Below are 19,251 nucleotides of genomic sequence, written 5' to 3'. Positions count from 1 at the left end.
TCAAATTAGAGGCATTGAAAAGTAGACTGAGAGTTGAGAACAAACTACCAAAAGGGCTGACAGTGATCCTCTAACCCTCTCTTCACTTGCCCCTTTGGGCCCTGTATTAAATCCTGATAGAACAATAACTATAAATAAATTCAATATTCAATAAATCCTGAAGAACAGTAACCTGCTCCGGCTCCTTACTGGACCTCCTCAACTTCTGAAGTGCAGAGGGATAGTCTGCTAAAGCACATACTCACAGGGGATTCTGCAAATACCTATCCTCTTGGAAGAAGCTGCAGGACTATGGAATTCTCATCGCTTTAATCACTCTGTCAGAATGGCAATCCAGCATTTGGAGAATACATTTTTTTTTTTTTTTAATACACAAATGTCAGGAGAATGTGGATTTCAAGCGCTCTTTGAAATGCTGAGATGTGTAAATAGGAAGTGCTCATTACATTGTTATCTACAGACCTTTCCTTTTTTATTCATGTTTTCTCTTCAGTTACTAGTTTTTATTACTCAATGTTCCACATAGACAATTACTGTCCTAACAAAGCAATAAAGAATCACAGAATCATCTAGGTTGGAAGAGACCTCCAAGATCACCTAGTCCAACCTTTGACCTAACACTAACCAGTCCTCCGCTAAACCCTATCACTGAGCTCTACATCTAAACGCCTTTCACATTCTCAATCTTAGGGAAGGCAGGACCTCAGTGCTTTAAATGATAAGGTGATGTTGAACAACAAGATCTACATCATTTAATTCAGTAAATCAGAAGAAGCAAGCCCCAGTAAGACTAAAAGATTTTAAAACCACCATACCTTCAATCATTTTTATCTGGAATCCATTTGCTACAAGCCTTGGATCTGTCAAATAAGCTGATCCCTTTAATCTCTGGTAATCCTTCTGCATTTTGTGAAGAGCAGACATATAGTGAGATCCACCAAGAATACTGGAAAGAAAAAACAGCCAAAAAGTTAAAAAATATAATGAATTTGAAAATTAAAACTGTGAGAAAAATGCACTAAAAATGTTAAGGCATCAAGAGTGATCAAAAATTTTTACAAGTATTTGGAAAAAAGCAGTTTGCTCAAAGAAGAAATATAAAGCATCAACTATTCATGTATCTTAAAGAATGACCAAGTTTAGACATATAATAATAATAATTACATCAGCCATTCCCTAATCCGTGGGGAAAGTTAGCTAGAGTGAAGTTGTGAAAATGTGCAGCATTTAGTTTCCCTCTGGGGGAAGAAACTTGTCTTCACTGCACTACAAGCCAAACAGGTCAAAATTCATACTTATTTCAACTGGAGTATGACCAGGCCTGCTCTTTATTTGTTCATTTGTTTATCTCTAAGAGCATATTTTTATGCTTTGTATGCTTTCAGATTAAAATAGTCACAGAATTAGCAAACAGGGCCATACAAACCTACTCTAACTAACCATCAATTATTTAAATAACATACAGATTTTTGCTCATTTGTACTATACCTGTCTGTTAACACGATTGGCTTGTCCAGTTTCTCTACTGGAAGCTGGTGATTCTTCAGCAATCTTTTGTGCAGCAGGGCTTCTTCCAACCTATATGGATTCAGCAACATCAGCTTTTTTTCCGTAGCGAATATCCAGATATCAGGAAAGCTCTGACGACGGATCAGGTAAAGCTCATGTTCGGCTGAATTACTTTTCTCACTCCTCTGATGTCTACAGGAGCTCAGGGAAAAAGGTACTGTCACAGTTTTCAGAGGCTGCTCAGCTTTCTGCTTCTTTTCAGTTTGAGCATGGAACATTTTGTCAAGCTTCTGCTGGTTGGACAGGGAACTCTTCAGCCTGGGTTTCTGTCTCTCTGTGTCCTTCGTGGGTCTGTGCACTGCTTGCTGCATAGCTTTACTGGCCTCTCTGTTGTATCGTTCCAGGTCTTTAGCAGCTTTTATTTCATAGCTTAAAAGAGAAAACGAACCAGTTGAACCAAGCAAGAAACCCCAGACTCCAACACTAGCAAAAGGCAAGGAACCCAACCCTAGATAGGCAAGAATCCCCATGGTTCATTAAGTAGCCACATCAATAAGCTTCCACTACGAATGGGGTGGGCGGGAGATTGGGATTGATAGGTGATCCTGCCCAGTGAACAGGAGGAGGTGGAAAATTTCCTTCATCATGACAGCCAGCAAAACCTCAGTGACTGAACAGGGAGGAGTGAGCTGCATCTTACAGCATCCACCAAGAGCCACAGCAGATTGCATTAGACCTCAGTCCCGAAGGCCAATGCTTAACTCAAATCTGCAATCAGATGCACAGCTTTTGGAGGAGCTTTGTCACAGGCGCATCCAGCCCTACTCACAAAGTCATTTCAGCTTCTAGAGCTATGTGAATTTCAAGGGGAGTCCAAGCGCTTGCCTAGGAGGATGGAGGTTAAATCATTTCAGAAGCCTTGAGCTTCAGTTAAGGTAAAGAATTACACTGACTTCACATGGCCTACAATTAGCCACAGAAATAAAAACCTGTGAATGCAGAATAAATAAGGTTATCACAGAACTCTAATAAATTTACAGTTTTTTTTTTGTTTTTTTTTTTAACAAAAATACTCAATAATGAACTATTCTAAATGCTGTCTAAACAGTGAAAGCATTGCTACATACTAAACCTCTACAACCTGAATGGATCCTTAATGAGTTTGCAAGTGTCAGGAAGATAGCTCAGGTTTTAGAGATGCCAGGTTTATGCTTCCCTCCTACACAAGAGCCTGCTTTTTTCGAAGGCCAAAGGAGCAATGTGCTAACTCCCTCTTTTGCCCTGATTTGATATTCTGAATTCTGGCAGGTTATTCAGAGCAGCCCGATCTTCACTAAAAGGTAGTACTATCATGTGTAAGTGTTGGAAATAAGTATTTTAGCTGGTCATATTTATTTATTGCTACTTGCTGGAACAGTTTAATTCAATTATGTGTATGCACACTGGAAAATTAAGGTCAACAAAAGGGTCACCATTTGCAATTAATTATGATGTGCTAGCACTCACATATGGTACCAATATTTAGTTAACTAAAAAAGTCAGCTTAAATAGTTTCTTGCAATAAATCATGTCCTAGAAAATATGGAGTAAATGTTAAGATAAAAAACATCTGCTCCTCTTAAAATGAATGGATGAAATCACTTGAACAGAAATTTTTTCTCCAGAATACATTTATAGCTTTGACCAGATCAATAAATACTTTGTTTTGAATAGACACGGTCGTAACGCAGGAGAATATTTAACTACGAGCACCGAGCTTTCAATGATACAGATAACCCAAAACAAAAACACTTTTTCCAAGGAAATCTTCCTTAGTTGTCATTTTAGGCCACCATCAGAAAATTTCTAGCCTTGCAAGCTCTGACTGTGAGGGTTTTGCAAGTGACTCTCGGTGATTTGTTCAGAACCAAAGAAAGCAGCCAGTTTACAAACTGCTAGGGAACACCTTTGCTTTTTCCAAAGGCCTTCCCCAGAAGCAAGCATAATCAACAGGAGCAGTTTCTTCCCTGCTTTGTGAATTAGGACTGTAAAGTCAGGGTCCTTTCCTCCATTTCCAAAACCTACAGCCAAGGAAATCTGCAAAACCCTGGGTGTAAGGAGGGAAGTGGAAGACTAGAATAAAGTAAAGCCTCGTCTCAAAGGAAACTTTGGCGCAACTTAGAAAAATGCATCCCACAATTTATTACTTTCTCCTTGCAGCTTAAACCTAAATGAAATATTCAGCATCTAACAGAAAAAGAAAAGAAAAAAGAACATAATGTCCCTCAGACTGTTACACTGAGTAGACAAATAAAACTACCGACCTCAGGTGAGCTATTTGGAGTGCACTCTGGCCAGAAGTGGTGACTTGCACCGATGTGTACAAGTCCAGAGCAGAGGTATCTGAATGTAACACCCCTCAGCATCAGCCTTTTCACTTAACGAAACCCAGAGCACTCAAACTCTCACCAGAAGTAAATATCATCTTCTGTTTCTGTGTCTCCTGTCTTTGTGAAGCCAAACAAAGCTTTGAATTGCTCCTATCAGCTGGTCACCGCGTGCTTCTGACGTGCAGGGGAGCAGCACAGCTTCCTCCGAGTGGATAACATGAACCTGCTACTACGGCTAAACAAATGCTGGGGACAAACAACAGGATGTAAGGACTGATACCAATTATTGATACAGTTAATTAGTATTAATATCTGGCAGCATCTGAGTGGAGCTGGCTAGGAATACAATGCATGGCCACTGACCACCTGGTGACCCCTACCCAAAGGGAAGAACATATTGACCACAAGGTTAAAATAAAGGCTTCACAAATATTTTTTCTGAAATTGCTAAGCAAACATATTTACCCCAAAGGAATCTACACCAAAAGATTTGCAAATGAGGTGCACACAAAAGCCACGAAATGCTTAAAAATAAATCAGGCAGGCAAAAGCTACCAGTCAGGAGCTAGTTCCTGGTCACCAACAGTCTATGGGCACGCTCTGATCTGTCAACAGGCAGCAAGGGCCACGCTACCTGGAGTGATATTTCTCCCAAGGTACAAATATACTCACAAAGAATTACTGTACGGCACTGACAAGGTGATTTGTTAGCCCCATGATAACGCGTGGGTAGCTCTGAACCTTTCCTGCACCTTCAGGCCAATTTCTGCTGCCTGTCGTGGCAGTTGGATGGACTTCTCCCCCCGTTACCTGAGCCTGATACACAAGAAACATTAAGGCCAGAAACACACACAAGCTGTATTAAGTAAGAGCAGAGGGAGTCTACGAAATTAAATCCTGGCTGTGCAAAGCAGGGGGATATGCGATGCTGCCAACATGGACATGCATGGAAGCTTTCCTCTTCTATTATAACCTAAAGACCATAACATTTTACATTCCGGTTGAGTAATAAATGCTGGCTTGTTTTGAAAAGGCTATCCTATGTCATTCTGAGACATCTGTTAGTTGCGCTGCTCCCAAAAGGCATTTAAATTCATTTAGACCTGCTGGAGAAGCCACAGAGATAAACAGGGACGCTGAAGCCAAGCACACCCATTGCAACCCAAACACGCGACTTCATCGCAGGAGGACGGAGGGCTGGAGCCTAGCAAAGAGGGGGCTTGCCAGAAGGGTGGCAGCGAGTTGGAGGTAGAGCGTGCTCAGTGGAAGCCCTGTCGCATAGACATTTGTTGTTACCTCTAGGTGGCCCAATTTATCCAGAGTATCTGGTAGGCAAGACTTAAGTTCTCTGCCAGACGTGCAACAGTTCCTCTGGATTGTTGCCTTGAAGGAAAAGATACCTGCAGATGTCTTCGTATTTGGTATTTTCAGAGGCAATCTTGCAATATGAAAAGTGGAAGAGAGCTATGCCAAAGCTGAGCTGCATTAATATAGCTAGTGGGAAATTTTTCATTGACTTTAACATGCATTGGACTATGCTGCGTTCAGTCCTGCATGTAAGATACAAATTCATTACCGGAGAGGTCTCCTTCCTGAACTAACACAACGTTAATCTGTAGGCACACTCTTAAACATAACAGTTGTACCAGGAAAGCAACCGTGAAATCTCAAAAGCTAAAGCAGAGCAAATTAAAATTTTCTGAAACAGCTGGCAGAACCTTTTGTTTCACTTCATTAAAAGCACAAATATAATTGGAGTGGATTTCTACTATTACGTTAAGCTTTCTGCTGAAGCAGAGATGGGCAACACGCTATTTCTCACAGGCTTGGCTTTGTGATCAGAGCACGTTGTTTGTTTGGTGACCTTTACGTTAGGTAAATCAGAAGCTAGATATTAGGGTTTTGCTTCACACTGCTACGGCTGGTGTTCAGAACAATGCAGAGGTTTTCAAATAGAAGAGTCACGTAGTACAGGGTTCAAGGAAAAAACAGTAATTAATAGTAATTCAGCAGGTACAGCTCCTCTTTCTTACCATTCTCCTCATCAAATCTCTCACTAGCATTTAAAATTATAATGTTCGGCTAACATAACTTCTTCAGTGGTCTTAATTCCCTCTCTTTGCTTCCATAACATTAAGAAAATACATTTTCAAAACACTGCCAGTGACTTTGTTCTTCAAAAACAAATTCCATTTCCCACACTTCCTGCCTCAATCACAATGACCACTCAAATCATTGCTTGTAGAACTGTTGCAGAACTATTCTCCTCCTTTGTATGATGCCCCAAAGTGTTTTACATTCCACAAAATTACCAAAAAATAACAAAAACCAAAAACACCTAAGAAAGAAAACACCCACCTTCCATGTTTTGAACTGTCTTAGGATGCCTCAAGATCTGTTATTCTAATTAATCTTTTACTATAATATAAATTTCACATAAAGGACAACATACACATATTAACTATTCCACTACCACCTCTCCTTTAAAAAAAAAAAAGGGTAAAATATTCCCCTTGCTTATAGATTTCATTTCAAAAATACAGTACTAGAACTCAGTTTAGAAAATGAAATTTAGCTGTTCAGATTGTTATCTGAAAAGAGGTTTGGTTTAGAGCGAAGCAGAGGATGGACAAGCATTCAAACTGTACTATACTCTGAACCAGCACTGCAATATCTGTTTGGGGGGATAAAGAAATTCCTTGTATCATTTGATTGGGTTTTAGAAATACAATAATGGGGCAGCCTGGGTTGGGATACTTACTAAATCTAGGGGAAAGGAGTTTACCAAATGTTCAAGTACTAAAGACCCTGAAAAAGAATTCTCACTTTAGAGCAATAAAAAAGAACTGCTGGTTGGAAAAAGTTCTGGAGGAACTATACCGCGCCTCAGCCATCACTGGGCTGGTTTTCATTGATGCTACATCTGAAGTGACAATATACAGCAAGCCCTTAAAAGACTGAGGTTTGTACAATTGAAAAAGTACATTTCTTGGCTGTTAGCTCTACATAATAACTCATCAAAACCGTCCCTAGTTAACTGCCGCATGGCAAGTACAGTGGCAAAATGAGTAACTCAGCTCAGCAGCGCACATCTACGCACAGCAAAAGATGACAACTTACTACATCAATGCTGTTCTTGAAAAGCCAAAAATAATTTTCTGTTCTGTTTTTCATCAGTAACTGGGAAGTTATATACATATATGTATATATATTTTATTCACAGCAAATGACTCATTTGCTCATTGGTAATTACCAGAGATTTAGAAGCAAGATACAGCCTAGAAACTTACTTCTTCTTTTCCTCTTCATTCAAATTCTTCCACTCTTCTTCAATTTTCAACAGGATGTCCTTCATGCTAGTCTTTGGGTGCTCAGAAAACAATTTTGAACGATATTCTTGGGTGAAGAGGGCAAATGCAGTCTTTGGTTTCCTTATTATTCGACTACTAATTAAGTCATAAGCAGTTACTTGTCCTGTTTTATCATTTATTACATTTGTTTTCCTTATACTTTGATTTGGCATTTGTGGATCACAGCTGTGTTCACCAGTATGTTCGCTTTGCTTATTAGTTGCTTCTCCAACTTCAGGAATTAAAATCTTAACAGGTTCCAGGTTGTCTCCTAGAGAGTCTTTAAATCCGTTCCCCATACTCCAATTATCAGCAGAGATTTCAGGTAAGTCTTTAGGTACTGAGGCTTCCTCATTCTTTTCTATCTCGCAAGTATTATCAGAACTCAAAAGATGCTCATCAGCTTTTTTGCATTCAGGTTCCACTGGAGTCCTGCGAGTTGGACTAGCAGTTGTGTTCTGTCCATTCTGTTCCTCCTCACACAATAAATTTAAGGAACCGTCTTGAAAGGCATCACTCTTAGAAACCTCTTTTTCCTCTAGGCGACTACGTATATTATCACCACAAAATGCCTGATGATTTAAACAGATCTCTGTGTTTTTTCCTGCTTGACAATTTTGCACATCACTGCTGAATGAAAGGAATGAAGTATGAGCATGTAGATCATTGTTTCCAGATGGTTCCATTTCATTAACAACCACATCTGTTTGTCCTGTTTTATGAACAAACATGTCTTCTGAGGTAACATCTGTTTTATTAGCTTCACCAGAGACCGTAGCAGGTAGTGGCCCATAGAGTGATTTCAACACATTTTCAACAGCAAATAAGACAGACTCCTGGAGGGGGAAAAAAAAAAAAAAGGAAAAAAAAATTACAGAAAAAGCACACACAACCATAAAAAAAAAAAAAAAAAAAAGAATACATAATAACTGACAGATATTGAGAATAAAGAACAAAGTGATCTTGCTCATAATATTTTTCAAATAAATCTGGGCAGATTATTGCATTTCAATTTTTCACACATGTCCCAAAAGACTCTGGAGTAGACACCTTTCACCTCAAATATTTCTTGAGAGGTGCTCCGCTTCACTCCTGTACTCTGGTATTACAAGAGCGATTAACTGCTTTCTTTATAACACAGCGTACCAGTTGCTTCAAACTGTATCAAGTGAAGCTATTTCCACCTAACACAGTGTTAGAAGCTTATAGTAAGGACAGAAATACCAACACCAGCCCAGTTTAGCAAGCATGTTTGCAAAGAGCTTCCAGGACAGTTCTGCAACAAAAATTGGAAATAAAACAAACAAACCCTTTGCAATGCTGAAGAAAGTTTTAAGCTAGAACAAATGTGAGAAAGTTATGTTAATTTTAATACAAGTGGCACTTAACAGGCAATACATTTGCACAGACAAGCACAAAAACTTTCACTGAAGACAAAGACAGTCTCAGTGGTGTGAGTACCTACCATCACTCTGAATAACAGCCTTACCACTGCAGCTTTCTTAATTTTTGTGGCACTCACATATCAAGTGCCAAAAAGTGAAACTGAATTTATGGAACACCTACCACTATATAACATCTAAAACACAGGCATATACTGTTCAAATTTCCAGTCCTGTTAGCACGAACTGGATGTCCTGAAACTTTAGTGATGTCAACAATCATTTACACATGCAATGGCAATTATTGCATTTGGTAGAAATCATCTCCTCCTCCCCTAATGTGCGCAGTGTTTGAAGAGTTTATTACTTAGTGTAATTATGAAATTAAACATGAGATTTATTCAAGCACACATCATAATTCCATTTAGCTTCAGTCACTGCTACATAGCCATCTGGAAGCAAAGCGATACACACATGTATGTGACAGCACATAAGCGATCTTTGAAATCAACTGGGAAATTAGTTTCAAATAATCCTCCCAAAGACTCCAGTGGCACTGTTTACACCTTCAAACGTTTCAGCAGTTCCAGAAGCCCTTATTATACGTACGTAAGTAAAAAGTTGTCAACTCAAAAACAGAATTAGACATCAATTACCTTATACTGCAGTAAAACTTGACTTTTATCAGGCGTTAAATTCACATCCACAGCAGATGCAGGTACAGTAATATTCATAAAGAAAACAGGGTATAAGCGGGTACTGTCCTTGTGTGACGCCGCACTGTAGTACTGCCGAATTAACTACAGATTCATTTAGCAAAGAGATGTCAGTACAGGCAATAGAAGAGACACAAAGGCACAGATGTTACAAAATCATAACTGTATTTTCCCCCCAAATGAATGGAATGCTAAAAAGATCTGTGTTGATATATATATATACACGTTAAAATAATCACCAAAAGGGGAGTTACTGGTGGTTTCCATGTTTTCACAATTAAAAAAAAAAAGGTAAGAAAAAAAAAGGAAAAAAGAACAAATTCCAAGAAATTAATGGCAGCTACTTTGACCTTCTGAATGAATACATTGATCATCTTTGGAAGAAAAGGCATGATACGCTTGTACTTTGGTTATTAACTAACTCAGTCATAAACTTACTATTTCTCTGCAACTTTGCTTGCCCTTACTGTTTTCTCTATAATCTCCCTGAAAACTCATGTCAAAAAACTACGAAGTTATTTAGTTGTTTCATAATGCAGGTCTTGCAAACTAGAACGATCAAATAAAGGTCTTTGTATTTTCCTCTTGTATTGTGGATCCTTTCCAGTATATACTGGAGAAAATATGTTAACAGACTAACAGCATAAAAGAGCTTCTGAAACTTGATTTTTAAATAAAAGTTAACTATAAAATATTATTTTAATAATAAAATAAATTAAAATAACATAAAAAAATATTTTAACCTTACTATTCCCACAGTCTGTTCTCAGCTGGCACTGAACTGCAGTAATAAGAGGACACGACTAAAAAGTGGACAAAAATAAAAGGCATCACTATCACCACTATGTGAACAGCCCTAAATGAAGGGCCATGTATTTCTACTTTGTATTACAGTAATCTGAACCCCACCTAGCCTCTGCTCTGGTTAAAAAGCCATCTCTTACATAGGATCCAAACCGAGCTTTCAACTCCAGCAAGAGCCAGGTAGATCAATTACTGTGTGGCCACGGAGCACAGGACTAGCCTTGTTTGTCACTTAAGATATGAACACAAGTTCAGGGTTTACATCCACAAAACTGCCAACTGAAACCTACTCAATTATCTCTACTTTAAAACCTACATGTACACTTCAGCATGAATGGAATTTTATTTTCTGTGGAGGGCAAGGATTAGAACAGCAATGCTGCTCCGAGTGAGGTGCTGCAAGGTTCAGCAGTGTGAGAAACCCAAGAGTATCAAATTCTGCCTACACAATGCCTAGCGGTAGCCAATGCCTCTGCACTATCACTTTCATTTTTATTCAATGCATACACAGATTTAAAGGGAAAGCAAGCAGATTTGCTGGTTAAGTGAACAAAATTAAAATTTTATTTTCAGGAAAATTCTCTTACAGGAAACCACATAGAGCTCCCTCATGGAAAACTGCCCAGGTGTGATTCTGCTACATTAATATAAACTATTCTGTGCTCTTATTTTTTTTCAAGCAGCCATAAGGATAGCCTCCAGCTCTCTGGTTGCAAGTCACTGCAGAGAACGTAACAGAGCTGAGATACCAGGAGCATCAGACTTGTGGATGAGGTTTCTATTGTAAATGCTTCACATGTAATACTCCACTTATCTCATGTGGGCAGATATTGCAGATAGCAGAGCCCTTTCTGTCCTCAAAGAAATCATGTTTTTATTCCTTGAATAAGAAACTAGAGGATGTTACCTTCAGTATTTCCTTCTGAAGAACCGGACGATTGTTTATAAAAATGAAACTCCTTTCTGAACCTGACAGACATGTCAAAGAGCTGTCTGACTCAGCTTTTGGGAGAAATCCAGAAAGATTTATCTGCAAGAAAAACAAATACAGTACAGAAGTCTTTAAAAGAGAATCCCCAAAAGCTTTTTATTTAGGGGTGCAACATTACAGTGCAATTCACAGGAGTCCCAGTCGCTCAAACACATGCACCACTTCTTTAGAGTTACATGTGTGATTCAAACAATAAAAGCACTTTAAAAAAAGAGGTTGGGATGGATGGTTATATATCTATTACCCTTGATTCAACTGATTGAGAAATTTCCCATCTAGACTGTCAGTTGCACCGGGCTGCTGCCTGCCTGCTTTGGGCCTGCTGACTGCAGGGCTGCCAACCTCACACCTGCAAGAAGCTCAAGGTGTGCAGTGCTGCCCATGCTGGTGAAGGCAGCAGTGAGCTACCTCTAACTGGGAGCACCAAAACACGAAATCCCTCCCTTTCTTTACCCACGGCACCTTAAATAGCTCATCAGCAGGCATTTATGGAGGGCACCTAAATTTACCTACAGCACCTGTATCCAAATCATCTGACTTTGCAGAGTGCTGAGCACCCGCGATTCCCAGCCTTCAGCAGAACCTGTGAGCACCCAACCCTGCCAAGGAGCCCAGGAACAAATCACGCGATTCCAGTACCTAACATTAACTCCAAGGCTTAAAACTTCTCTGCTAAGCTCTTCTAGCTTTGGATGTGTTTTTTTTTTTCCCTGTCAAAATGAGAGCGATGACTTGTGCTGCCTGCCCCACTGCCTCCCCCTCTCCCCCCCACCGAGCAACTTGGAAACCCTTGGATCGATTTCAATTCAATCTGATGAAGAAGCAGAAATCCCAACGATATTACATTTCCACAATTTCTGTGATAACTGGCAGCTGTTTGGAGAGGGCAGCCTCAGGATAATGGCCTTACTGCGGAAAAGGCAGTTGTAACTTCTCCCAAGCTGGGATCCAGCAGCACTGGCTCGCCGACCTGCCCATGTGCTGCCCCACTGCAGGTTGCCCAGACAAATAGGAACGGGAACAGTGGGGGGCCGGTGCACAGCAGAGGCTGAGGTTCTGGACATATGGGAAAGGTTGGAGAATATTCTGGTAGCAGGGTGGATCGCAGAAGACAGAAATCAGACCTCGTTAGTTTTTCTTTTGGCAGAACCACTTGTATTTACTAAAAGCCGAGTGATCATGCATTTGAAACGGAATTTAAAATCCCTGGGACTTGGCCTATCCTTCCCATTCACCGACGTCACAGCAGCGATCTGCTCATGTGCTCCCTTATTCCCTCTTGACCTTGTAACAAGCATTCTGTGCTAAAGCTGGAGCGTTCTGGTCAGCAACGTTGCACAGAACCAAACACCACTGGTCAAGTTAAAGAGGTGTCAAATATCTCTTGGATGATTATCAGAAAACAACATGCAGCACTTCTAGATTTTGTCCTGCAGCTTTAGCACATCCTCTTTGAATGTTCCTCCCTTATGCTTCAAATTCCTTTTCCAATTTCCAAATATCCGTATAAATCTTTCACTTCAAACGGCATTTTTATATACAGACAACATTAAAACAAAACTGAAAGTCTCTAAATAAGACATTTAAGAAGCTGCCATATTTAGAAATGGCTGACTGCTGTTACTATTTAAAGCCACGTGGAATATCAGTATGCTCGTTAAAAGTTAGTAACGATCCTAAAAGTAGTCGTAATTACTAGAATTTTCTTATACAAAAGTTGTTTTTTTTTTATTAAGGCAGAATTGCACAGACTGGAAAATATTAATTACTAAACACAGACACATATTAAAATCTATTTGTGTTAAGCGGACAATGTCTTCCTACAGTACTCACCTTTTTCCCAGAGGCGTGTGTACCTGCCAAACTTAACTTTCACACAAAAGGAAAATTCCTAGGAATTCCATAGGAATTCCCTTCACTACAAAAATTTCCCAAATGAAGCTTCTCAGCCAAAATGGATCCACCCATTTCCAAGAATGGGGATGCAGAAAGCATAGATGCTGTTTTGCACATTAAAAGCTGACAATTCTTTATTTTCTTTGGTTTTCTTTCTACTTTGTGAGTAGTTCCTGATTTTTCCATGCTTTGGGGCCAACTTGAACTATGTTCTTGTTTCATTCAGTGCTCATAATGGAGAGGTTTTAAAAGACTAGCTATCTGCAAACCCCGGGATTGCTCATTGCAGAAGTTTTAAGTGTGCGGTTAGCAAGATACAGCTTACAAAAAGTTGTTTGTAACAACTCTGATTTTGCCTTCAGAGTAGACTTTGCAGTGAAGGATTAAGAAGCTACATAATGGACGAGTAGGAAATGAAAAGAATCAAGGAGCTGCTCTTTGGTCTGTGTACTGAATGAGACATGGGTCTAATAGGAAGGAAAACTGGCATATGTCTTGTCATTGAATACCTCTCCCAATTCCTGAACACAAGGGAGAAAGATAAGGGTTACGCAGGCAAGCTTAATTCTGTCATTTCAGTGTTTGGCTGCTTAATTTAGAAATGTCCACAGTTTCTGAATGTAGATCTGTGCAAGTGCAATATGCATGGATCACTTATACACCTATAAATGATGCACGTGGTATTTTACACACTATTTAGAGACAGAGAGAGAGATGGAATGTTCCCCAACTTCTATTCAAGGAATATGGATGCCTCATGATATAGCAAAGAGGTAACGTGAGAACCTGAGTGCCTCCTTCGAGCTAGTCCCTTCTAAATACCCCCATGTCTTCCCTGCAGAGCTCCCTGCACTTGCCATATGAGGCACAGCCAAGTGGGCGCTCAGGTATGAGCAGAGCATCCGGACTTGTTCGGACAGAAACAGGAAAAACTTCTTCGTAAACCATAAGAAGCAACTTGGCTGCTCCCCCCAGCCCCTCCCCACGCATTTCCCTGTGTGTAGACACCATGGGGATTCTTACAAACTCACGATTTAAGTCTGAATAAACAGTTTCTTCCAGCATGGCATTGTGTGTAATAGCCACTCTGACTTCACAGAAAAAAATAAAATCAACTTTCCAGGCTCAACAGGAGGAAGCCTCTCCTTTATAAGAATGTCTGAGACAAAAATGGGGGTTAAAAAAAAAAAAAAAAAAAAAAAGATTAGATGAAGGACAGTATCGTGGGGAGCTCCTTCAATTTCAACAGGAGCAAAGAAAGTTATGTGCATGAGAATTTTTGAAAGCTAGCTAGTATTTCCTTGACACATAGGTTTATCATATATTTTGCACAACTTGCCTTCTAAGTATATGTTTATTTTACTGTTGAGGTGCCCCTGACTGAAACTGAGGAGATATTCTTTAGAAGATAAGGCTAAAAGGCCACGAGGATGAGAACGATATAAATGCCTAGTTATTAATCAAAGCACAACCTGCCTGCAGGCCAGGAATCCTAACTTAGACAGCTCTGAGCAATCAGCAATTCTGCATTTGTCATCACAACTGTTTTTACTGCCATTTGATCAGTGCCACATGAGTCCTGACTAGATGATTCTGGGAGTGCATTTTCAATCACCAAACCAATTAATTTTACAGAGAGAGCTGTAAGAGAATCAAATGTATTAATCAGACGTCAGTCTGGAGATAATGTTCTCTTTTTGAAAGTCTCCTTTCTAAGTGCTGATTTAGCTCCTCATTGACAGGCTTTAAGTGGATTTGGGAGAAGGAAGTTTAAACTCACCTCAGGATCTTCACAGCAGTGTTGAAAAGGTACCATACTGCCCATAACGGCTGTTCCCAGAACTGACATACAGGCCATTTTGTGATCTGACACCCTGGTCTTTTGCCAAATAACTGCCTGAAACAAATGGCACAGAGTCAAATTTTTGACATTATATTTATATTTGTTGAACTCAAGTCATGTCTATTAACATGCATATGCAACTGCACACATACTGTATATGTAACATTCTGTACTTTGACCCTCTTACATTCACAACTTTCAGTGTTAACACACACGATATGGTACTTTTTGGCATGTCTTCTCATGTTGTATTACTTATTTAGAGTCGCAGCCATCAGAAAATCTAGGAGTTTGTATTCATGAATGTTACGTGGCTAATCTGGACTTCTGCACTTGAAACAATTGCTAAAAAATAAATCAATAAAAACATGACATTTCATCTAAGATACACAGCAGTGGGCTATGTATTTTTACCGTGCACACAAATTGAGGGTTTCTGATCTTTTTGGCATGATGGTCAGCATTTGAAGGTGGACCTTACACCACAATGCCTGTGGTATTTAAAATACATGTATAAGCCATTTTTGTAGAAACTGGGATGTTAGGGGTCCATTCACAGTTCTTGTCTGGATACTCTAGGTCTGTTTTTTTGAAAGGAAAGCAGTTTCTAAGGAGGTATCTCTGTGGAAAGCAGTTAGTTGTTTAATGACAGTTTTGTAAATGTTAGATAGAAGGATATCTGCTCTACTAAGCTACATACCTTACAATTCTGTTGCAAAGGTTTAATAAATACAGTACAGCAGTATAAACTGCAACTTGAATAAGAAAACTTTACCTGTTAAGTCCTCTTACGTACGCAGAAAGTATTAGCTGCTTTGGGAAGTGAAATTTGGTCTCTCACTAATGAGAGGGAAAGAATGACTATATGAAACAGCCACAAATTTAACTCTGAACCTGCTTACTTTTACCACTGTATATCAACAACAAAAAAATTGTGTTTAATTGGCTTTCCACTTCCTGGCAACTGAGTCTACTGGATTCTTTGTATCTGCTTCTCTCATTGTTAGCTGAGTCTATTTCACTGTGCAACATTCAAACATAAAAGGAAAGAAGTGTGGGAAGTTGCCCATTAAATCTGACACTACGATGCTAGTTTAAAAAGAGCTGTTTACACAGGCCCAATAAATTCAACATGAGTTCCCAGTATTCTGGTACAGGATGTCATGTGAAAGCACGGTGAGCAATGCACCAATCTCAAGAAATGCAATACAGAGCCTTAAAATTCCACCTGTCCTGTAGGATATTCGCTGGCCTTGAAGGGTGAATTCCACTGAAGAACACGGTGCTCTTGTAAAACGATATTCCCTTCTTACAGGACAGGTGGGATTTTAAAGCTTTGAGACTGGCGACCCTAAAACTGCTCCCCAATCTTGAATTTTCCACTTCCAAATTCACTCCTGCCTGAATCTAACTCACCTTCTGCACACAGCCTGATACCGCGCTCACAGCCCTGCCATCCTACAGCAAGCTGGAAACCCCCCCCCCAAAAAAGACAATTTACACCAGGGAGGGCAGAGAATACATAACGGGGTGAAGGAGAACCACGGGCCACATGGCCATGGCTCCGTGCTTCGGAAGCAGGCAGCAGCAAAGGACGGAGCAAGGCTGTCCAAGCCTGCTGCGCTCGGCCTCCCTCCTCCACACCTGCTGCACATCTCCTCGGAGACATTTCGAGTGATGAAAGAGTTGGTCGTCTTCTTTAGAGCTCCTCTTATAAAACATATCCTGTACTGTTGCTATTTTAAAGTCGATTACTTAAAATGGAAACACAGAGTGCCAAACAATTTTTTCTTTACTGGGCACATTTTAAATTAAACGCTTGTGACCAAACAGAGAAAGACACTTGTTACGTGACTAATATAAACATCACGCTGCTTATTTTAGGTTATGCTAGTGTGATGCCACAGGTACAGATATAAATCGTAGCTGCTGATTAATGCAAGGTTGTTATTACACTGTCTGACCTGCTGAATGGCTGATACACGGGCCTGTAAAAAGATCACTTCAGTAAAGTGCTTTTAAAAAGCCAGGGAACATGAGAACTTATTAAATGCAAACCTGCTAAAAGTAGATACTGCTAATGAGTTCAGGAGGTATTTTCTTCATTTGATTTTTGAGCTACCCACATATTTGTCAAATTTTAATACTGGGAACTTCAGAGAAAAATTTAGGAACTAGATACCATCCCCATTAAATTACCGTTACCATACATTAAAGCCCACACACTAAAGAGGCAATGCAACTCCTGAAATTTTTATACTAAGTAAACACAGAATAGTCTGTGTGCTCAGTTTTAGCCCTGACTGCATGTTCTGAAGCCACAAGGTAGGATCAGCCAATTCATTTAAAGAAAATGATTTCTGAGACCCTCTAGACGTATCAACAGGCTTTAAAAAGAAAGCTCCATTAAGCAACAATGACTACTCCATTTCATTTATTTTACAAAGTGCCTGTTCCTGCAATACCCTCATTTTTTTTTAACCTTGATTATACCCTTTAGTTCAGCTAAAAATACACACCCCCACACACCCCTCATATTTTTTTTGTAGGTCATTTAACCTGGTGTCCAGGATGAGCCAAGGAAGAACCTGACTCTGGTCAGTATGATGACACTGCAAAAACAGCCTACTCGCAGATATATTATTACATACGGACCATCTTAGGGTTTGTTAGAGCCAGCCAAATATATCCCACCTCCCTCTCTGTTTCACTGAAGGGGATTACATGATCTAGATCTTATTAAAAAAAGTCATAATGTATATCAAACTCTGTTGCACAGCCACACGTGCTTCATTTCCCTATCTGTATTTCTTCGGCCCCATCCAGCTCTAGACCACAGGTGTGTGTGGGCATCCTTTTGTGCAGGACGACAACAAACACGTATGCATGCAGCAGGCCTCTCTGTTTCTTTGATGTTACACATAGCCCAGAAGGATTCCTAGAAAAACATGAAATGACTGGAAAAAAAAGAGTATGCAAGCTCTTCCCATCGAGATCCGTGGTATTTGTCAGTAAGGAGAAGAAGAGCAGTTCATCGCTTGTTTCCTCAAAGACCCCAGGGAAGGCCCAAGGAAAAAATGCAGCCAAACAATCCTTTGTATTTTAGAGCTTCTACCAGCAGCCACAATGACCTGAGATCCCAGACAAAAGACAAGTCTTAGTAAGAGCTGAGGACTGGATGCTGTTTCTGAAGATGGCTCGTGCAGTGCCAACAATGATGCCGAAAAAATTCCTCCTGCTTACTTTACCTCTACACGATGGCTGGAACTTAACCAGCCTCCCGTGGCACAATGGGGATTTTTGGATTAAAGGTGATGGGGACTTTCAGTACCCAAACCCAGTCATCTTTGTTCATGTATTCTGTGGTTGGTATTGTGTTATTTATCCTGTTAAAACCGTTTCAGGGTGTAAAGGTCCAGCAGAGCACGCGCTGCACATGAACTGCAGATTGGTGACCTAAGGTAGCTCTGTTAAAAAAACGTTTTTCACAGGCTCACTAATTTTGTTCTACAGATTTCCAAAATCCTGTCTGCCTGGCACCTGAGACCTCACTTCAGAAAGTTAAATCTTTAGGTCAGTATGTTTCTTAGCTTTCCTGACTTAAAACTTGAGCCTGACAATTTATTAAGCTCCAACACAACTGAAAATATCCCTGCCTACTTGCTAACACGGCGTGTAAACAGGAACAAAGCCAGGCAGCCACAGCAAGAGTTTGAATTCGGCCAAAGCAAAACAAAGCCATCACCTTGTACCGTGTGTGTAACTGCTGCTGCTCATGATGCACTGACACCCTGCTGCAAGGGCAGGCACGTTCTCTGCGGTGGAAGAAAATCTATCACCTAAGATGAAGAAGACACCGAGATAAAGACTCAACCACATTATTTAAAATGCCAGCCTTGAAAAGTGGTGATGGTATTTGACCTGCTCCAGGCCATAACTGGTATCTTGTTTTAAAAAGCGTGGCAAGCTACCTTAAGAAAACAGAACTCCTGCATAATCCTCCCTTGAAAATAGAAATCGTGGCATTTTTGCAGTTTAGCTTACAGAAAAGCAATGCAACCCCTTACAAAATCCTAACTGATTTCTGCATACATTTTATATTTGCCTCTGGAGAATCTTTGCAACTGATGGTGGCTCAACCACCGGTGGAGGTAGAGAAGAGAGAAACTCAAGGCACTGTTTTCTCCCCCCCCATGCATAGGCATCAGCCATTACAGCTATCACAGAAATTTGATGAAAGGTAGCTATTTTCCACAGCACCCTTCATCCTAGAAATCCCGAAGAATTTCCTGCTCAGATTTCCCATTTGCGATATGAGAGCACCCGCCCGAGGAAGAGGCATTCTTGAGCATAGTGTCGTGGAGAAGTGCTCAGACCATGGAGCTGGAAGG

General features: G+C 40.1%; 1 protein-coding gene across 7 annotated transcripts in view; it reads right to left on the bottom strand.

Moving 5' to 3' along the window:
* Positions 1–19,251, bottom strand: part of PMS1 (PMS1 homolog 1, mismatch repair system component) — a 44,167-nt gene that overhangs the window by 9,496 nt on the left and 15,420 nt on the right. For all 7 annotated transcript variants that reach the window (XR_011097828.1, XM_068686492.1, XM_068686493.1 and 4 more), the window contains 6 exons: positions 14,798–14,914; positions 11,038–11,160; positions 9,267–9,410; positions 7,169–8,064; positions 1,489–1,938; positions 816–946 (listed from right to left, as the gene is read on the bottom strand). Coding sequence is in view for 6 of the 7 variants with exons in the window: in XM_068686492.1 (XP_068542593.1) it covers positions 816–946; positions 1,489–1,938; positions 7,169–8,064; positions 9,267–9,410; positions 11,038–11,160; positions 14,798–14,914 (1,861 nt within the window). In the remaining variant the exon portion in view is untranslated. The remainder of the gene's footprint in view (positions 1–815; positions 947–1,488; positions 1,939–7,168; positions 8,065–9,266; positions 9,411–11,037; positions 11,161–14,797; positions 14,915–19,251) is intronic.

The sequence above is a fragment of the Anas acuta genome, chromosome 6, assembly GCF_963932015.1.
Source record: "Anas acuta chromosome 6, bAnaAcu1.1, whole genome shotgun sequence".
In the NCBI taxonomy this organism is placed as follows: Eukaryota; Metazoa; Chordata; class Aves; order Anseriformes; family Anatidae; genus Anas; species Anas acuta.
The sequence above is the reverse complement of the archived record's forward strand: the minus strand, read 5'-3'. Positions and strand labels throughout refer to the sequence as shown.